The sequence below is a fragment of the Penicilliopsis zonata genome, assembly GCF_001890105.1.
Source record: "Penicilliopsis zonata CBS 506.65 unplaced genomic scaffold ASPZOscaffold_3, whole genome shotgun sequence".
Classification (NCBI taxonomy): domain Eukaryota; kingdom Fungi; phylum Ascomycota; class Eurotiomycetes; order Eurotiales; family Aspergillaceae; genus Penicilliopsis; species Penicilliopsis zonata.
In genome coordinates, this window is record NW_019208913.1 from 1,733,485 (window position 1) to 1,751,614 (window position 18,130).

Sequence of the window (18,130 nt, forward strand, 5' to 3'; positions counted from 1 at the left end):
GGGGTGGGAGAAAAGGAGAGGACATACGCTCCGAATTCACTCAGAGAAGAGTTGGAGATGACAAAGCTGCCCTGCTTGGGATCGATGTTCTGCAGAGGGGTGTAGGTGGCCTCGGTATCCTGGTTGTGGAGGACGGCGTGACGCTGGGAGAAGGTACCACGCTCGACATCCTGACCGGAGACACGGACGTGGTAGCCCTCGGAGACGAGGGAGCCAAAGGCGAGGGCCTCTGCGGTCGCCCAGTCGATATTCTCACCCTCATCGACGGACTTCTTGCGGGTGGCAAGAATACGCTTGAGGTTGCGGTGGACGGTGAAGTCGTCGGGGGCGCCGGAGACCTTGTTGGCGATGTGGCGCAGGAGGGTGACGTCGACGCCCGTGGGCAGGTGCGGCAGGACCTCGGTGGCCAGCTCCTTGGGGGTCTTGAAGCCGTTCCAGGCGGAGGTCAGCCACTCCTTGCCGGTGGGCTGGTAGTCCTTGCTGCGGTCGAAGGAGTCGTTGAGCATGCCCCAGACCCACTTCTTGTGCTCGTCGATGTCGGCCTTGGTGAAGGTGCCCTCGGCGATGAGCTTCTCGACGTACTTGTCGAGCTGGCTCTGCTGGGAGGCGATGCGCTTGTACATGAGGGGCTGGGTGAAGGCGGGCTGGTCGGTCTCGTTGTGGCCCTGCTTGCGGTAGCAGACGATGTCGATGACGACGTCGCGCTTGAACTCGGCGCGCCAGTCGGCCGCGACCTGGCAGACGTAGTTGACGGCCTCGACGTCGTCGGCGTTGACGTGGAAGACGGGGGCGTCGATCGCCTTGGCGATGTCGGAGCAGTACGGGGTGGAGCGAGCGAAGCGCGGGTCGGTGGTGAAACCGATCTGGTTGTTGACGACGATGTGGATGGTACCGCCGGTGGAGTAGGCGGGCAGGGAGTGGAAGCCCATGGTCTCGTAGACGACACCCTGGGCGGCAAAGGCGGCGTCACCGTGCAGGAGGACACCCATGGCCGAGTCGAACTTGGTCTCGTCGTTGTTGTAGTGCTGGATGGAACGGGTCTTGCCCAGCACGACGGGGTCTTCGGCCTCGAGGTGGGAGGGGTTGGCGACGAGCGACAGCTGGACACGCTTGCCGGACGGGGTGGGCCGCTCAAAGTTCATACCCAGGTGGTACTTGACATCACCGGAGCCCTCGTCCGAGGGCTCGGCGGAGCCAGCGAACTCGCTGAAGATGGACTCGTTCGGCTTGCGGACCACGTTGGACAGCACGTTGAGACGGCCACGATGGGGCATGCCGATGACGATATCCTTGACGCCGTAGTCGACACTGCGGTCGATGAGGGCCTTCATACCGGGGACGAGGGTCTCGCAGCCCTCGAGACCGAAGCGCTTGTCGTTGGGGAACTTGGTGGTGAGGAAGGACTCGAAGCTGGAAGACCAGATGAGGCGGTCGAGGATGCGACGCTTGTCGTCGACCGAGTACTGGTAGGGCTCGGGGATCTCGAAGCGGTCCCGGATCCAGTCGCAGGGCTTGCGGTCGGGGATGTGGATATACTCGACGCCGTAGGAGCCGCAGTAGATCTTCTCACAGGTGGCGATGATCTCGCGCAGGGTCATCTTCTTCCGCTCCTCGGTGGCGAAGCGCGGCAGGATGCCAGGCCCCAGGGCGAACTCCTGGTCGAGGTCCTTCTCGGTGAAGCCGTAGTGGTCGAGCTCGAGCTCCTTGGGCTTGTTGTAGCCAAAGGCGTCGGCCTCGCCGCGGATGCCCAGGGGGTCGATCTTGGCCTTGTGGTGGCCGCGAGCCTGGTAGGCGCGAACCAGCAGCTGGACCTTCAGATGGTTGGTAAGATCCGAGCCGGCAGCAAAGGCCAGCCCAGCGCCCGGCATATCCTGAGGAACACCACCGGTCGGGGTGGGCACGAGGGTCGGCGGCGGCTGGAAGGCCTGCGACATGGGCATCTTGCCCTCCTCCATGTTGCGGAAGTAGGTCTGCCACGAGATGTGCACGCTGGTCGGGTCGTCCTTCCACGCCATGTACATTTCATCGATATAGTTGGCCGTATTGCCCTGCAGGAAGGAATCGTTGGGGTCCTAACAGCAACCAGTGAGTCCGAATTTTCTAACACTTTCTTTTTTTTTTTTTTTTCCTCCCCCCCTTCGCTTTCTCTCTCTCTCTCTCTCTCTCTCTCTACTTACCACTCCAGCAGCAGCCGCATAGCGACGACGAGCATCCACGACAGCCAGCGGTCTCCGTGCCGCCAGACTCAGTTTCTGTCCGACAGAGGCGAGGCCATTCTTGGGCGTCGAGGCCAGCGACAGCGAGCGGCGGCAGGCCGAGCAGGCCGAGCCGCGCAGCACGCTGGCGCTCTTGGTTGTTGTAGCTCTCAACATTGGGGATTGGAAGAGATCGCAGGGTTCAGAGATGAAGATGGGAGGAAGAGGAGGAAGGAAAGTAGAAGTGATTGAAACTGTTATTCCAAAACAAGTCAGTCGCGTCAAAATGCCGCAGATCACGGGGAAACGGAAGCCACACGCACCACAGGGGTTCCACAGCCGAAAGACAGGCAGACAGGTGTTCGACGCGGATTGCCGTAGCACCTGGTCACACTAAGGACTCATCAGAGAGCAGACGCTCTGATTCTGGAAGGGATTCAGGGGGTGGTGGTGGAAGAAAGGAGAGGAGAGGAGAGGTGGTGTCAAGACGAAGGGTGGAAGGAGATGGGGGAGAATTTGCGTTGCCGAAGCGGCTCTGGCGGAACAATAATAGTTCGACTGTGAGAGGCTCCAGGGGTTGGGCGGATGTACTCTGGTCGTACAGCTGGATTATTTATGAAGGCTGAAAGAGAATTGAGGTGAGTGAGAACTACTGACAATGGCTCTAATTAACTACAGTAATTAATTACCCAGAACTACTACCTAGGTCAGAATATACATGCCGGATAAGTCTTTGCGGGTGCTTGCGGGATCCGGCAATGCTGGAAAAGAATCCGACGATTTCTCTGGCTATTGTGTACAACAGATCACCTCGACCGGTTCATCAAAAATAAATGACATTATACGACTCATGTAGATCATCACGAGATAGATTATGGGAAATGTGTCAAGGAAATGGCACTGTCTGCGTCGGACTCGCCGGCGGCAGCTCGTAGGAAAAGCTTCCCCGGTGCGAGGCAGGTAGGCCAGGAGGCAACGTTGGGGGCGGACTGCCGGCGCTGCTGCTGCGTAGACTGCCGTTGCTGCCGCCCCAGGCCCCCCGGCGGAGCTTCAGCAAGGCACTCAAGCTCATCTCGTCGTCGAGGGTGCCCGGGTGGTCGACCAGCTGCGCCAGGCCCGGGCCCGGGCCCGTGGCAGACGCGTGCGGACCGAGAGCGTTCAGCGAGATGATTGAGTTGCGCGTGCTCCATTCGCTGCGCTCCGTGATGGGCGTCAGGCTGGGCTCGCAGAACTTGCCCCGACCGCTGTAGCTGTAGCTGCGCGACACCCCTTCCATGCCCCGCGGGCCAAAGTAGCCGCCGTGCGTCAGCTCGCCCGTCCCCGCGCCGCCGTGAGCCTGCGCGTAGAACCCAAACTCTTGCCCGTAGAAGCCTTCGTCGTCGTTCTCAAGCGCCTCGGCGTTCGCCGCCGCGATGATCGGGTCGTCGAAGAGCGCGTCGTCATCCCCGTCCTCGTACTGGTACTCGTACTGGTACTCGTCGTCATCAAACGCCAGCGCCTCCGCCGTCTGGCTCAACCGGCTGTCGTCCGACACCAGGCCCGGGTGCGACTCGTCCGCCGTCGTTTGCGTCGCGCTGTCCCGACCCATCGACTGCTCATCACTCACACTTGAACCCCGTCCGAACCGCTCATGTACCGCCGCATCATTCGCCGCTTGCGCCAACGCGTGGTGCAACGCCTCGAGGTTGTGCTCCGAGAGCACCCCATCGTGGACACGAGGCGCGGCGAACCCGGGTGCTGGTTGAAGCGGCATCGGCTGCCCATACTGGGCCAGGGTGCCTGAACGGGGAAATTCGCCGGCGATGCTAGTCGTATGCTTGAGGCCGTTGTTGTTGTTGTTGTTGTTGTCGTCGTCGTCGTCGTCGTCGTCGTCGCCGTCCTCCTCCTCCTCCACTGGCATTGTAAGAATCGTATCATCCTCTTGTTGTGGTTCAAGACTAGCACGGTTGGTGTCCTGTGAGACGGCCGCTGCAGCGCGCTTCCTATCGTATAGATGACTGGTCTCGTCATCGAAAACAGACTCGTCAAACGCCTCTCCATCGAGGTCGGTTGACAAATTGCCGAATTCGCCATCATCAAAGTATAAATCGTCATCATCATCGTTGTTGTTGTTGTTGTTGTTGTTGTTGTTGTTGTTGTCATCGTCATCATTATTGTTGGGAGCAGGCTGAAAAACAGGCGATTCTTCTAGTCTCGGGAAATATTCCTCCTTCGGCCACTCTGCATCATCGGTTGAACCTTCATATACGGAAGGCGAATATGACCGATCGACGTGGCCATCAGTCGCCAGAGTTGAAGGCTGTGCCCCGTCAGGGCTGGCCATAGGCGTTGGTAGAACCCCTGAGTTTGCCGTCATCGCGCCCGGACCAGAGAAACCCAGAAACTCCTCCTCATCCGCATCGACATTCACGCCGGGAATCTCCTCTTCAAGGTAGTCCCCGTCGTCTAGGAGGTCGTTGTCGTAGTCGCCGTCAAAGTCGCTAAAATCATCGTTTTCCTCCCGAGCTTTGGCTTTCCGCGCGGCCTCCTTCTCCTTGTGCTTCTCTTCCAGCAATTTCTCCTGAGCAGAAGACTCAACACCATTCATGTCAAAACTGAACCTAGACGCATTGCTTTTGAAGTGTCTCGGCAGCCCGATCGCAGGCTGCTGCTGCTGCGGCGGCGGCAGCGGTGGCGGCGGCGTGACCTCCACATTCTCCAGCTCTTGGACCTTTGCAGGGCTATTCTTCTTCTCCGACGACTGTGAAATATCTACCGGCCGTTCTTCAGGCGTCACTTCCTGGACATCCGGGAGCGTCGTCGGAAGCTTTCGCGCAAAGACAGGCATGGATTGCTCCTTGTCCGACAGCGACTGATCTGTCAACAGGGAGGACTGTAGATATCCTTTGTGTTCGATCTGGAGCACCTGCTGGTCGTCATCGAAATGTTCCCTGAAGACGGGCGAATATTCGCTATGCCGTCTTCTCCGCTCGCCCTCCCGGACATTGGAATAGTCATAGGAGGCCGGTGAGCTCTGGCCGGCTTCAGCCGTCGCCGTGGCAGTGGTGTCGATCGATTGTAGAAGAGTCGGGGTAGCAGAGAAGTTCCTGCGCGGACGAGGAGCCGAGAAATCGTGGACGATATTCCCCCGGATCCGGGGGTCGTAGTCATCCGGGATCGCGGGCACCAGGTTCGTATGCCTCCGGATGCTTATCTCTTCTGCGCGCGAACCCACGACCTGGGAGGACCGTCTGCGCGCGAGCAAAGACATCGGGTTGAGCAGATGCAACATGGCCTTCCCGGACTTGTGGTGTGTGTGCTCCGACGGCAGCTCACGATCGTACCGACGGCTGACATTATTATCCGGTCGCAAATCTCTCTGGGTCTTGAACCCTCTGTCTTCCGCACTGTCGTTCAGAGACGTCTGCGACTGGTACGGACCCAGAGACAGCCGAAACGGTGAGCTGGGCTTCTGTGCTTCGCCGTCGGGACGCACGTTTGAATGAAGCGACTGCTGCGAGTGATTGGACTGCGCCGTAAGAGCCGCAGCAGGTACATCGTTCTCTCCCGCAGGACCGACTCGATCCGACGGCACGTGTAGGACAGCGGAATTCCCAGATGACGATAGCGGAGGGGGCCGAGGATTTGAAACGACGGCAGCGGCGGTGGCATCTAGTTCGAATGGGGCTTCGTTCGGCGATGAAGAAGGAGTTGTTATAATGGCGACAGGGGCCGCGAGGGTAGCTCCGAGTTTCGGCGTCCCCGGCGACTGCGATGGGCTGCCGGTAGCACTTCCCTTGGGCCCAGAGATCGCGGAAGAAGACGTAGCAGCAGCAGCAGAGGGACCCGGCGAAGCAGATGATCGGCGATGGTCTCGCCGCCAGTATGAGAAGACTGTAGAGGGTGGCATCGTGGTGGTGGGAGCTCTGTTCACGTTCACAGCATCCACAGCATGGAAAGCTTAACCATGTCGGTGATCGTCGTCCTTTCCAATAAATGTTCGTTATCCACTCTCCTTATACCAAGAACTCAACCCTCTCTCAATTAAAAGTAAACAGCTGCGGACACAATCTCATGCCGTGGGAACAGTACAGCTCCGACCGAAGGAACACGCGGGGGAAGCACGCTTCGAATGATCGATAAAGACCGTAGGGCATGGTCAAGAGACCCTATTCCTCTAATCAACACATTAAACGAAAGAAATGATTGCGGCGTTTTGGGGGAGGGGGAGGAGGAAAGATGATAAAGACGCCTCAGCGATACCTTTTGGTTTGTGTTGATGGTCCGAAAACTTGACGCCGGAAATGGCAGTAAATACCAAAGTGCGCCCACAGTGTTTTTACGCGTCAGCAGGCCGATGAAATCACAGATGTCTCAGATAATCGAATAAATTACAGGGTATCAAAAATAGATATATTAATGGTGTACACTTTGGTATAGTTTCTACGATATAAAATTTCTTTTTTACTGGAAGATCAGTTGTGAAATTAATGGGTAACTATAGACTGACTGGCTACTCTAAATGGATATCAATAGCCATAAACAAAAGAGAGGGAAAGTAGAGAAAAAAACAGACCCCAATATGCCCGCCTGATCGCTGGAAGAATGAGAATGCTTAAATGAAGAACCGCCAGGAGAGATGACTATCGGATGCTCTGTCGCCATCGGTCGATCACATCTCGCTGCCCTGGATCGATGGCCGGGGTGTAACCCATGCCGCCCAGGCCACCCATACCGAGAGGCTGGGGTTCGTGGTAGTGATAACCGCCGGCAGCATAGCCGTACGGATTGGCCATATGATATCCAGGATACTGGGGCGTATAGGGGCCACCGACCGGTTGGGAAAAGGTGGTCGGGAGTTGGTACATCGACATCCGGCTGCCGCCGTACTGGGGCTGCTGGTATGGATGCCTTGAGCCCCGAGTCGGCTGCGACAGTAGCAGGTCGTGAGAGGACTGGCGGCCCAGGACGGTCGGGTGCGTTTGGGGGATTGCGGCCATACTTCGGCGTTCTTTGATCGCCTTCTGGCCAGTTAGTGGTAAGGATGGTGGGATGGTGGTGGTGGTGATGGTGGCGGTCTTGCTCTCCGTTGCCAGGCGGTTACGACGCTGTGCCAGCGTTTCTTCTTCTTGTTCTTCTGCCTCCTCCTCCCCGGGAGCTGCAGCGACGTTTCCACTGTTGCGATCTTGTCTGCTATCAGAGTCAGTGCGGCTGGTGAGCTCCGCCAGCACCTCGCTGGTAAAATCACTGCCGGTAGCCGTGCTGGGTCCGTCTTTGCCCCTCAGTCGCTTCAGCCGCTGTGCCAGCGTCTCTTCCTCATCCCCGCTGTCAGACAGGGCTGCGACAGGGGGAACTTCCATCGAGTGCATAGTGGCCGGTCGCTTGGTCGGAGAGACATCGCCGCGGAGTCGGGCACGGCGCCGGCTTAACGGTTCGCTCTCCTCCATCTCTTTTCTCTCCATGAGCCCCAGGGGGCGGGATTCGTCACCGCCGGGGGCCTTGTCGGGATACAGGATGGCCAGCGGAACATCATCATCCTCTCCCTCCTGGTGTCTCAGGTCGGGACTTTCCCAGGCGAGTGTCACCGGGCGCCGTCGCCGCCGCTCGCTCTGTTTCTGGGCAACGGCATCCAGCTCGAGCAGGGTGGATTGTAAACCCTCACCCAGGATAACGGTGCGCCGACGTTGTTGGAGTTGCTTTTTGCGTAGCTCGAGCTCGGCCAGCAGTGTGTTCGGTTGCCCAACGAAAGCCAAGTCGTCCTCGCTGTCGTTGTCGTCTTCTTCTTCAGCTTCCGGATTATCTTCTTCGTTCGCGTGGGAACTCTCGTCGAGTTCATCTGCATGTGATCTGTCCGAGCGATCGTCATGGTAATTGTCCGCATCGTGGGAGCCACGCAGCGCCGATCCCTCGTCGTCGCCCGCAGCCTCGGCCTCGGTCTGCGCGAAGTGGTCGTCCACGTCAAGAGGAACATCTCTCAGATCACCGGCTGAGGAACTGTGGCAGAGACCCATGGTGCCTTGCGATTTTGGTCGTCGCTTCTTCTCCGTTACTAAGGCGTTGGAAGACGACTTTGGTCTCGAGCTGCCGTACACCTCTCGGCCCACATGGCCTGCGAACGGATGGTCGGTAAACGCTGTGACCGGCGCCGAAGCAGAGGCGTCGAGGATGCTTTCAAGCGTAGCAACTGCCGAGGCCTGTTTGACCTGCAGATCCAGCTGCGCCGAGGGAATCTCGAAGAAGACGCTCGCACGCAATTGCGAGGGGATCTTGGAGTATCGCTTGCTGCGCCGGTCCTCGATAGCCTCTTTATTCTGCTCGACCGCTGCCGACTTCTTCTGCTCAACGAGAGGAGGAGCGGCGGGGCCAAAGACCTGGGTGCGACGTTTCTCCCAATCGTTCGCAGGCTTCCGTGACAGGCGCGGGGGCAGATTCAACATTTTAGGAACGGGAGCCGGGTAATATACCATGTTTTCGCCTCGTCTGGGCTCCTTGTGTGACTCGGACGCGCTGGCAAGGGGTGGTTTGGTGAGTGGGACGCGTCGGACGGATTCCATCTGCGATTGAGGAATGAAGTGCACCCCATCAAAATCCCGGAATAAGGTACGGGCCTGTTGATATGTATCGCCCGATGCTGCCGAGTGTGGTCGGTCATAATATTCCTCCTGTTCCATTACCGGATCGCGATCATCCTGACTCGAATCCGCCGGTGCTGCCACTTGGTGATGTTGATAATAATTATAACGATGAGGATGATGATGATTCTGCTCCAGCTCGTACGGAACTGGAACCAGCGAACGAACCGGGACTGGCGACTGAACTGCGTAGGTGTCTTCTTCATGCCCCGGCTCGTCAACCTGAGCCAGGCGGGAGCCGACCGCGAGCTGCAAGCGCGAGGTAGACATGATAGATCCCCGCGGCGAGGCAGCGGAGTTGCAGACGGAGCTGGCAGAGTTCTGCTTCTGTTCGAGATCCATCTTGCGGATCCCCTGGGCCAGATTGACGGAACTCAGACTTAAACGTTCGGCACTGCGCTCCAGCCGCTCGACATTGCCCACGTAGGCGCCCTGCAACGATTGTAGATCCGGGGTGGGATGGCTGAGAGGCACCGGCTCGTAGTCGTCGCTCGATGGACTGCGCAGGGGGAGGCTGGAAGCATGCAGCGTGGCCTCGGTGGTGTCGAGCGGAGGAATGTGACGGCGCGGCGCGGCATTCACGACGGGCGAATCGGCGAGGTCGAGGTCGTCGCCATAATCGTCGTCTTCGACTAGATCGTAGCTCGTGGAGCTCAGCGAGCGGATTATCGAACTCAAATCCCTGCCGGACCCTGTATTATCGGCGTGGCCCACCTCGTCAAGGCGCTGATATCCACTGCGTAGCGACGGACTGCGCGGGCTCTCCAAACCCAACTCCTCGTCGACCTGGGCGACTGCGTTGTAGGCCATGGTGAACAGCAAGACAGGCCTGATCCATCCACCAACAGCTGGGTAGAACTAGTAAAAATGACTAGTAAAAAAAACAAAGTGAATAAATAAGGAAAATCAAAGGAAAGACAACATCAGAGACAAAGAAATGGGGGTTTGAGGGGTCAGTCAGCGATGCAGGACTGGCAAGGAGCGATAAGGCAATCCCTCACGCGATAGTTACACACCCCCAGAGAGTGACAGGAGTTGATTGAGACAGGAGAAGATAAGGCTGGCTGCTGCTTCGCCAAGGGGGCTTGGTTCTGGAGGAACCCGTCGTATTATTTTAATATTTACCCTCCTCGACTGGGGACTGGGGATCGCAAGAAAAAACAGACGATGATGACACGGGTGGAGAATGGTGGTGTCTAGAGTCTGGAGTCTGGACCCTGGTGTAATTAAGACGGGACCCTGCACAGGAACAACACGGATAGATAATAATAATGGTTACTAGATAGGTAATAGATAAATAACTGGTTGGCAGTTGATAACTAGTTGTGGTTAATATATATGATATGCCTGCTCTGTCACATCAGTACTCCGTATGCTGGTATACAGCATCCTCCTAATATAAATGATTACAACCATAATGGTTTCTTGGCAGATGACGACTACCCAGGTAGCCTGATAACAGCCGGGAAGAGAGATAGAGGGAGAGAGGGAGGGAGAGAAGAAAAAGAAAAACAGGGAAGCAATTTTCATCCACCGATGTGCCCAACTGCGGATAAGGACAGCTAGTTGACCAGCCAACCAGGACCCGACAACTCCGTGACGCAAGACAGAAAAAAAAATCTGGAGGTATCTCCAGATGGCTGGGGTGCTAGATAATAAGAGGTAAAGAACATCATTCTCTGCGTTGGGGGCCTAGACGCACGCGCGTCTACTCAGGTCCTTTTCCGTCTCCTCGTGTATACTATTTGGAGACTCCGCAAGGAGGGTAAATAGAGGAGCATTCCTTGCACTGGGAAATCAATATTTCAATATGCTGTGCCCGCGGGTCGTCTGATGGTTCGCATCGACGCCGTTGCAGCCTTTGAACGCCGTGAAACCTCACGGAACAAGGTGGTTTCACGGCCGGCAAGGGTCAAGACAGTTCTATTTTCAGCGCCCCAGTTGAGACATCAGTCGCCCCCCCGGTGGATCCTCGACGGGTCTCGTATCGGAGAACGGAGGACATTATTCTTCCTTACGACCTTCTCCGTATGTAGTACAGAGGACCCGGAGCAGTATAAGAGACCGCGACGTACTCCCTACTCCGCACACAGAAAGTGAATGAGGATCGAACGATTTCTTTCAGCCGTCATCATCATCATCATCATCATTATTCCCTCGGGTCTTGTGTCCTGCGTGGGGCTCCGGAGGGAATACTCGGTGCAGACTCCAGAGGCCATTGGCTGGCATAATCGCCAATACCGAGAGCTAACAAGGAACTGCTCTAGAAGATCGACAAGGTGCAAATTGTAATCACGCTGATGGAGCCCGTCTTGATTAGTAGACAGAACATGTTCTCAGGGCAAGAGGGGCAGTTCATTACGGAGGAGTTCCTTATCTGGGTTTGACCGTGCTCTGTTGTAGTAGGTAGTAGGTACTTGCGTTGTAGATCGACTCTGAGTTCGTAATCCTTGATAATAATTGGTGCATTCCCTGATACTCTGGGATGTAAACCAGATGGAAGACCTCGTCCAGTGTTGTTCCGTTTGACTGGGCGGTTCGGTTATCTTTTGCCTGACCCCTGAAGTGACCACTGACAGTGACGGGCGGGTGCATACACGTGACACCGTGCGACGACCACCTCTTTCTGTGGTACGCGACAAGCTGGAGACCTGCTTTTTGGAGCTACAACAAGGACCCCAACAGATATCAACATGTCCTATTACGACATCGATTCTATCCTGACCGACGCACAGGTAAGCCTGAAGAGGAGAAAAACAAGACAAAACAAGACAAAACAAGACCCACTACTGACGGGCGATGTAGAAACTACCATGCACATTTGAGCTCGAGGTCCCCAGGCTTGGCGTGCTGGAAGGCAACGCGGGAGAAAGCGTACGTCGCCTTTGATAAGACAAACCATTGAGTTTTGCAGCTGGACTGTGCGGGCTGATACTCGATTCCAGGTCAAGGCGGGGACCCGTATCGATCTTCCACTATGGCTTGGGGAAATGCTGTCTATCGGGTATGGTGTTTTCGTTGTACAGCAGCCGGGGTTGTTTGTTTGCTATACCATCCACTCCCCCCCCGGTTGTATCTTCTAATCGATATGCTTTGATGGTCTGGCTCTATTTTGAACTGGCTGACACGTCTCGAGAGCACGGTTGGGGACATCACGACTAGTGACGCTGGATCTGCCGACAGCCTTGTCGGAGCGCGTGATGAATGCTCTCAAAGCGGACCCCCGGACAGTCGACCTGCGATCGCTAGCACCGCACTTTTACAGCCTAAGCGAACGGATCCTGGAGCTTTTTGAAGAAGAGGAGATGGTTGATGTCTTGATTGATGTGCGTCTCCTGCCTTGAGGTACACACTGCTGGTTAATATGGCTGACGGGGTCTCCGCGCTAGACATTCAAAAAACGTGCGGCAGAAATCGCGGATCAAGCGCATAATCCGCGGGGAGCAATGGGCGAGGGCGTTGAATTCTTGCGCGGCCTGGATGAAACAGAGCGACAGTGTGAGTCCTCGGTTGTTGACGGATTTCGCGGATATATAATAACAATATTTCCTTTCTAGTATTCCGTGTTGCTCACGACAGCGCTAAAGAAATGCGCATCTGGTCCGGTGAAGCTAAGAAGAGGTCATGATGAAGAACTAGTGGACTGGTTGAGGACTTGGTTGTGTTCCTCTCTCTCAACACCACCACCATGAACGGGTGGCATTACAGGTAACGCCGCTACCTGATAGCCCGGATATTCAAATGGATCGACTAAATGATTAATTCTTTGAATGCCTTCCTGTTATTGGTCTGAGTTCAATTCCTGCAGCCGACACGAGAGGAATATCAAGTCATATGGCAATAAATATACAGAGCACCATGACTCGCATATAAGATTCTATATGCTGGGGATCCTTTCTATATGAGATCAGCTTAAGTTGGGTCTCTTCTAAGGGGAATATTCAAGAATATACAATATACATGGTGCACCAAATATATTCTTATGTTATTGGCACTTTCTTTATGGTTAATCAATCAATATAAAATAACTGATATAGCCAAGATCCTCTAATATATATTACCATTTCCAGTTGACCATCCTCTTACCAGAGAAATATTTCTAGATCTTTTAAATAGACTCTTAAGCCTAAGCCTTATAGTGATCTGCTACCCAGTACTTATTCTATGGTGGTTTAATATCACGTTAAAAGTGACTACTTCCTATGTTAGTGTCCTCCTGACCACCACCTAAGCGCCTTATATATTACCTTAAGTTTCTTCCATCAATATCAATATCGACATCATCTCATTCAAATACAAGATCCCACATGAGATTTCTTGATATACAGTAAGTATGTCATGCACCCCCCACTATGATGACTACCTTAGATGAAACAGCAGTGCAGTCGCCCACCTGCCACAAAATCACAGCACACAGCGCCTCTGCCCCCACCGAGCAAAAAAAGCCGATGCCTTCGATTCGAACATGTCCTGTCGAAAATCCTTTGCATACATATCCGTGGAAAAATTTCCGTCCCATGTGGCTGGCAGAAAACGCGTCTTCAGCCAAAAACGGAGTCGAGCAAGTCTGTGGAACGCCGTACGGGATCCTGGGATCCTTAACCTTGGCGATCAGATATCAATTGACGGAGCGACGGATAACTCACGGACCAGGGAATCAATCTAAGGAACCCTCCGTACTGAGAAACAAGCTGGACGGATAGTCTGACAGACTCCACCTAAGAGTATTTTGTCTCGCTGAAGTCCTCCCGAAAGAAAACCCGAACCCTCCATTATCTTCGTGGTCCCCCTCTTTTCCAAGGCCTAGCCCCTGAAAGTCAAGCCAAAGCCGGCAATGGCTGACTGTTTGGTTCCTTGCAAGGGGCCTGAGACAACCACCCAAATCCTGTTGCTATGTGGGTATCCTTCCGATTGGCGATTACCCCTTTCTGAGGACGGAGACACTGGACACTGGACAGTGAGGTCAGTAACTAGTGGACAGTTCAGACTCCAGAGACTTGCAAAATAACTATCACCCTACCTGGTCTAGGTGATGAGCACACACTAACTATTATCTGGGCCTCTAAAGTTTGAGGTTGGCTATTAACTACTGATGCAATAATGCAATGTGCTACATTCCCTAGACAGTAGCCCGGCTGGGGGGGGGGGATTTTAGCAGCCTTCTTCTCCCTAAGGCGCCTTTTTACCTACTGCTACATATACTTTATACCTACTCTTGGAATACTAATAGCTTCATACTTAAATTCATCTGTCTTAGACCATTTAAGACGACTCGCAAAAAGAAGCTTACCCTTTTCCACACCATTGTGGAGTCTGGAGGGAGCATCCTTTCCTACTAAGAAACTTCAGTTTATCTGAGGATCGACACATCACAAATATTTCTGGCATCCTAACTCTCCCCTCACATGGGTGAGTAAGGCCATCTGTGCTTGTTTGCCGAGCCAGATCTGGAATGCAACACCTTCAACCGGCCTTTATGACTTTGACCCTTACAAAAACTTCCCCAGAGAGTGCTTCTGATTGCTTGCTTGCCTGTCCACTTGTCTTGACAGCCGAATCCCTACCCCCTCGCATCGCTTTGTCTGCTTCGAAACCCGGTCGACTCTGCCTCCAAGCGACCTGTCGAATTATTTTCCGATGACAATTGTGGGTTGGATCGCAACTGTGCACGTCGTCGCCGCTGAACTTCGGCCGTCCTTCTTACTGGTCTCTTTTTGCCGTTATGCACATGTATTTTAGGCTCTGAAGAGTGGACACGCGTTATGCTTTCCACAATGGAGCAAGACCCTCGAAGGGTCAACTCTACCGAGGTGCAGTCCATCCCTTTGGACTCACCAGGGTTGGTATATCATGCTCCTGTCACCGCGCACCCGGGCCGCAGCGCGTCTTTGCAACTTCGTCCAAGGAGTCAGTCCTACACCCTCCCTTGCTTGCTCCTCTTTGTGTCTTTGAGCGGGTCTTTTAGACAAGGATACCGGGGTCTAAAGTGTTCTTGCATTAATCCCGACGAGTGAAATAGAAAAACTAGAACACCCTCAGCACCCCTCCCTCACCCGGGTCAAAGGCCAAATCGCAATGAATACCCCTCCTCCACGGGCCAGTTCTGGTACGCAGCTTTTCATTACATGGTCCGAATACTTGATCAGCCTGGACTGACACAGGATAGAAATGTCATGGTTCAGAGACCAGTCGCCGGCTACGTCAAAGACTCCTTCAACACCTCGTCAGGGCTCTAGTAAGGGGATATACCGAGAAGGAGTGGTTGGATATGAGCACGCAGGAATTGCTAACCCGGTAATTTTTGAAGGAAGCTCAGATAGCGGTGTCTCCACGCTCGTAAACCCTACGTCGTCTCTCCTGCAAGGCCTTATCAAAGAACAACGGGCATCTCGTGGAGCGAGGGGAACTCTCACCGAGGTGAGCGATGAGGATGGTCTACGAACACCAGAACCACTCCAGGAGGATACACCTTCCGAGAGGCAGAGGAAAATCAACGGTGCCCTTTCAGCGGGTCTCAAACAACCCCGAGAAATGGGCGTCAGAGAAATGGATCAGGTGTGTTCGACCCAAGGCCGCTTGGGAACCCTTGGAGATATATCATGGACCTGACCGCAGAGCAGTATGTCTCGAAAATCAATAAACTCAACTTTGACCTTAAGCTTGAAATCTTCCATCGTACGCAGCAGATGGCAGCTCTTGAGCAGAAGCTGGCACGGATGCAAGAGCTAGAGAACGAGCTCAAGCGTATGCATGAGCTGGAAGATGAATTGGACGAGCTCCGAAACGTGGAGGACGACAACCAGAGACTGCGAGAATCAAACGAGGAGCTGCGGGAGGAACTCGATAAGCGGGACCAGGCCATCACCGAGGCCGTCGAACTCATCTGCCAACTTGAACAGAAGGTCGAGGAACTTGAAGAAACCGGTGACATTTCGCGAAATTCCACACCTCGTCCTCACAGTAGCGATGGTCCAAGGGGTTCTGAATTACTCGTTCCGGAAAAGACACCTCCCGCACCCATCGCGTTCGATATTCCGGAAAGGAAATCCTCCAGGCGAGGAACGAGCATGAACAACAGCCGTCAGGTGTCTTTAGAATCTCGCCACCTCAAGAGAGCCCCGTCTTTCCTTCGCGAGGAAAACAGAAACACCGCCACTCTACGAAGTCTATATGCCCCTAGTCACAAACAATCTCATAGTCCATCGAGCGTTGTGACAAAAACGGAGAGCGTCCCATCCGTCCATGATGGTGCCGAGTCACCTCGATTGAGTGTTTTGAGCGAATGCAGTGATCTCAACCCGTTTGACAGCCCGACTAGACAAAAGGGATTCGATCAGCTTCAAATACCTATACGTTCTAAGCCGGTATCTATCAGCACGACAGATAGCTTTTTACCGGACCTCGAAGAATATCAGGGACCTCGAATCCGCGTCGACCAATGGATCTCCCCTCGGCCAGATCCCTTTGAGATCAACATGCAAAAGCGGCGGAACCGTGCTTCCCTTGACGTTCTCAAGCAGCCATACCAACTCAACTATGAAGATGGGGCAGTCTTCAATCGAGAGTCCAAAAATAGCTCCCTCGACCAGAAGTCTCGCGCCAAGACAACCGTTTATGGGGGATCCCGACTACCCCCTACTCCTGACACGATGAGCACAGCTCACGCTGGCACCACTAATCGGTCAAATGGTAGTAGTGACAAAGGCACATCTGGACAGAATTCTTTGAATCAGGGGCATCAGTTGGCAAGGCCTCGATCGGCGGACGAGCTGACGCTGCGCCGAGACTCCGGGAACAGTGAGCTCGCAGACAGCTTGGATTTGAGCTGTGGACCTAGCATGGATCACGATAGGGATGATGACGTTCCGACTCTCTTCCCATTTGGTCTTGAGCTACCTAAAGCTGCCGAACTGCTTGGCCCCGCGGAGCCCCTCACGTCGAAGCGCAGCCGCATCTTCAAGGAAGATGGGATGGAGTCCATCTACCCTTCAAATGAAGAAGGGCATTCTCCATCCGTGAGACCTACCATACCCATATCACAGACCCCAGAACCTACATATTCATCGCCCCCGTTGACGCCACAAGACTGGATTGATGCTGCTAAATTGAGTCCTCGTCCCCGGATAAGCATGAAACGTAGAGCTGCGCCGGTGGATGAGGACTCGCCAAACGTACCACAGGCTGGTACACATCATCACCATGGTCTGGCGGGTAGCCGAGCTCCCAGCCAGACGGCTTTCCTTTCCCGTCGATTCAGCATTGGTTCTGGCCTGGAAGAACCCGAACTCCATTTAGACCAGACGCTTCCCAATCCTCCGCGAGCAGTGGCCCAGGAGCAGGAGCCAAAGAAACGACGGAGCCTTCGGCCCACCTTCTTTGGTCGTTCCCATAACGCGCGGCGTCTTCAGCCCTCACCGATTGCGGAGCCCGTTGTTGTGCCAGATGACAGTGCACCTTCACCCATCATTCGGAAGACAAGACAGGCCACTATCGGGAAGCGTGATGGCCCAGTGGCTGGACATGGAAATGTGTGTGCCCTTCCTATGCCTACTTACGCTGAAGGCAACACGCGCGATATCACTCCTCAGTCGCTCTCCCAGTCATTCACAGAGTCGCACATCTCCTCATATGGAAGCCTTGGACGACCAACGAGCTCTCACGGGGCTGAACACAAGCGTCGCGGCTCGCTCGGGATCTTTGGATGGATGAAGCAATCGGGCACCAAGCGCTCAGAACCCAGCTCGCCCGTGGCCTCGAACCCTTTCCTAGGCGAAGGAGTCGTTCGTGAAAGAGAAAGAGAACGAGCCTCCTCGCGCTTGGCGTACGAGAGCCCTGCTCCGGACGTTGATCCCCCTGTTTCTTGCTCCCGCGGTGCAGCGCTCGACGCAGATGTCATTGCAGCTAATGCCAAATATCAGTCTCGCATTGGCGAGGAAGAATCCGCACGTCGACCTCGCTATATGGATCGACGAGCTCGGCGTGCTTGATAAAACTCCAGACTCCAGAGACCACAACCGCCAACAACCAGTCCTTATTTTCTATCTGTTACCCCCCCCCTTTCCTTGCATCTAACTAACAATCTTACACCATCCTTCCACTGACCGACCACTGTCCCTTTTCTATTTGTATAACTAACTGCAGACTGTCACGATACCCAGATCCATTTCCAAGCGTGTACCATCATTTATTACCTTGTGCCTCGATTGCGGCGGGTGTTGAGCTATCAAATCCACCTGTGTTAACCTATTTCCTTCTATTCTGTTCCCAACCTGTGTTTGCCAACCATACCACATCTCAGATTGTTCTTCTTTTCTCTTCATCATC

At 54.6% G+C, this 18,130-nt stretch overlaps 5 protein-coding genes across 5 annotated transcripts in view; 2 read left to right on the forward strand and 3 right to left on the reverse strand.

Moving 5' to 3' along the window:
- The window catches only part of ASPZODRAFT_129876 (hypothetical protein), a 3,937-nt gene extending 1,261 nt beyond the window's left edge, over positions 1–2,676 (reverse strand). The window contains exons 1-3 of the mRNA XM_022722379.1: positions 2,519–2,676; positions 2,178–2,449; positions 28–2,072 (exon numbers count right to left, since the gene is read on the reverse strand). Of these exons, the coding sequence (XP_022583932.1) occupies positions 28–2,072; positions 2,178–2,372 (2,240 nt within the window). The 5' untranslated portion in view covers positions 2,373–2,449; positions 2,519–2,676. The remainder of the gene's footprint in view (positions 1–27; positions 2,073–2,177; positions 2,450–2,518) is intronic.
- A 158-nt stretch (positions 2,677–2,834) lies between these two features.
- Positions 2,835–6,433, reverse strand: ASPZODRAFT_129881 (hypothetical protein). The gene has a single exon (XM_022722380.1). The coding sequence runs from the start codon at positions 6,082–6,084 to the stop codon at positions 3,082–3,084; it is 3,003 nt and encodes a 1,000-aa protein (XP_022583933.1). The 5' UTR covers positions 6,085–6,433; the 3' UTR covers positions 2,835–3,081.
- Positions 6,434–6,639: 206 nt separating this feature from the next.
- Positions 6,640–10,049, reverse strand: ASPZODRAFT_129883 (hypothetical protein). The gene has a single exon (XM_022722381.1). It carries the CDS (start codon positions 9,614–9,616, stop codon positions 6,818–6,820), a length of 2,799 nt encoding a protein of 932 aa, XP_022583934.1. The 5' UTR covers positions 9,617–10,049; the 3' UTR covers positions 6,640–6,817.
- Positions 10,050–11,476: 1,427 nt separating this feature from the next.
- Positions 11,477–12,876, forward strand: ASPZODRAFT_129887 (hypothetical protein). The gene is made up of 6 exons (XM_022722382.1): positions 11,477–11,541; positions 11,612–11,680; positions 11,752–11,810; positions 11,943–12,132; positions 12,196–12,304; positions 12,364–12,876. Exons 1-6 carry the CDS (start codon positions 11,500–11,502, stop codon positions 12,432–12,434), a joined length of 540 nt encoding a protein of 179 aa, XP_022583935.1. The 5' UTR covers positions 11,477–11,499; the 3' UTR covers positions 12,435–12,876.
- Positions 12,877–14,881: 2,005 nt separating this feature from the next.
- On the forward strand, positions 14,882–17,793 carry ASPZODRAFT_14140 (hypothetical protein; the record flags this gene model as incomplete). The annotated part of the gene is made up of 4 exons (XM_022724747.1): positions 14,882–14,912; positions 14,973–15,041; positions 15,114–15,361; positions 15,427–17,793. The coding sequence occupies 4 exons, from the start codon at positions 14,882–14,884 to the stop codon at positions 17,791–17,793; spliced, it is 2,715 nt and encodes a 904-aa protein (XP_022583936.1).
- Between the last annotated feature and the right edge of the window lie 337 nt (positions 17,794–18,130).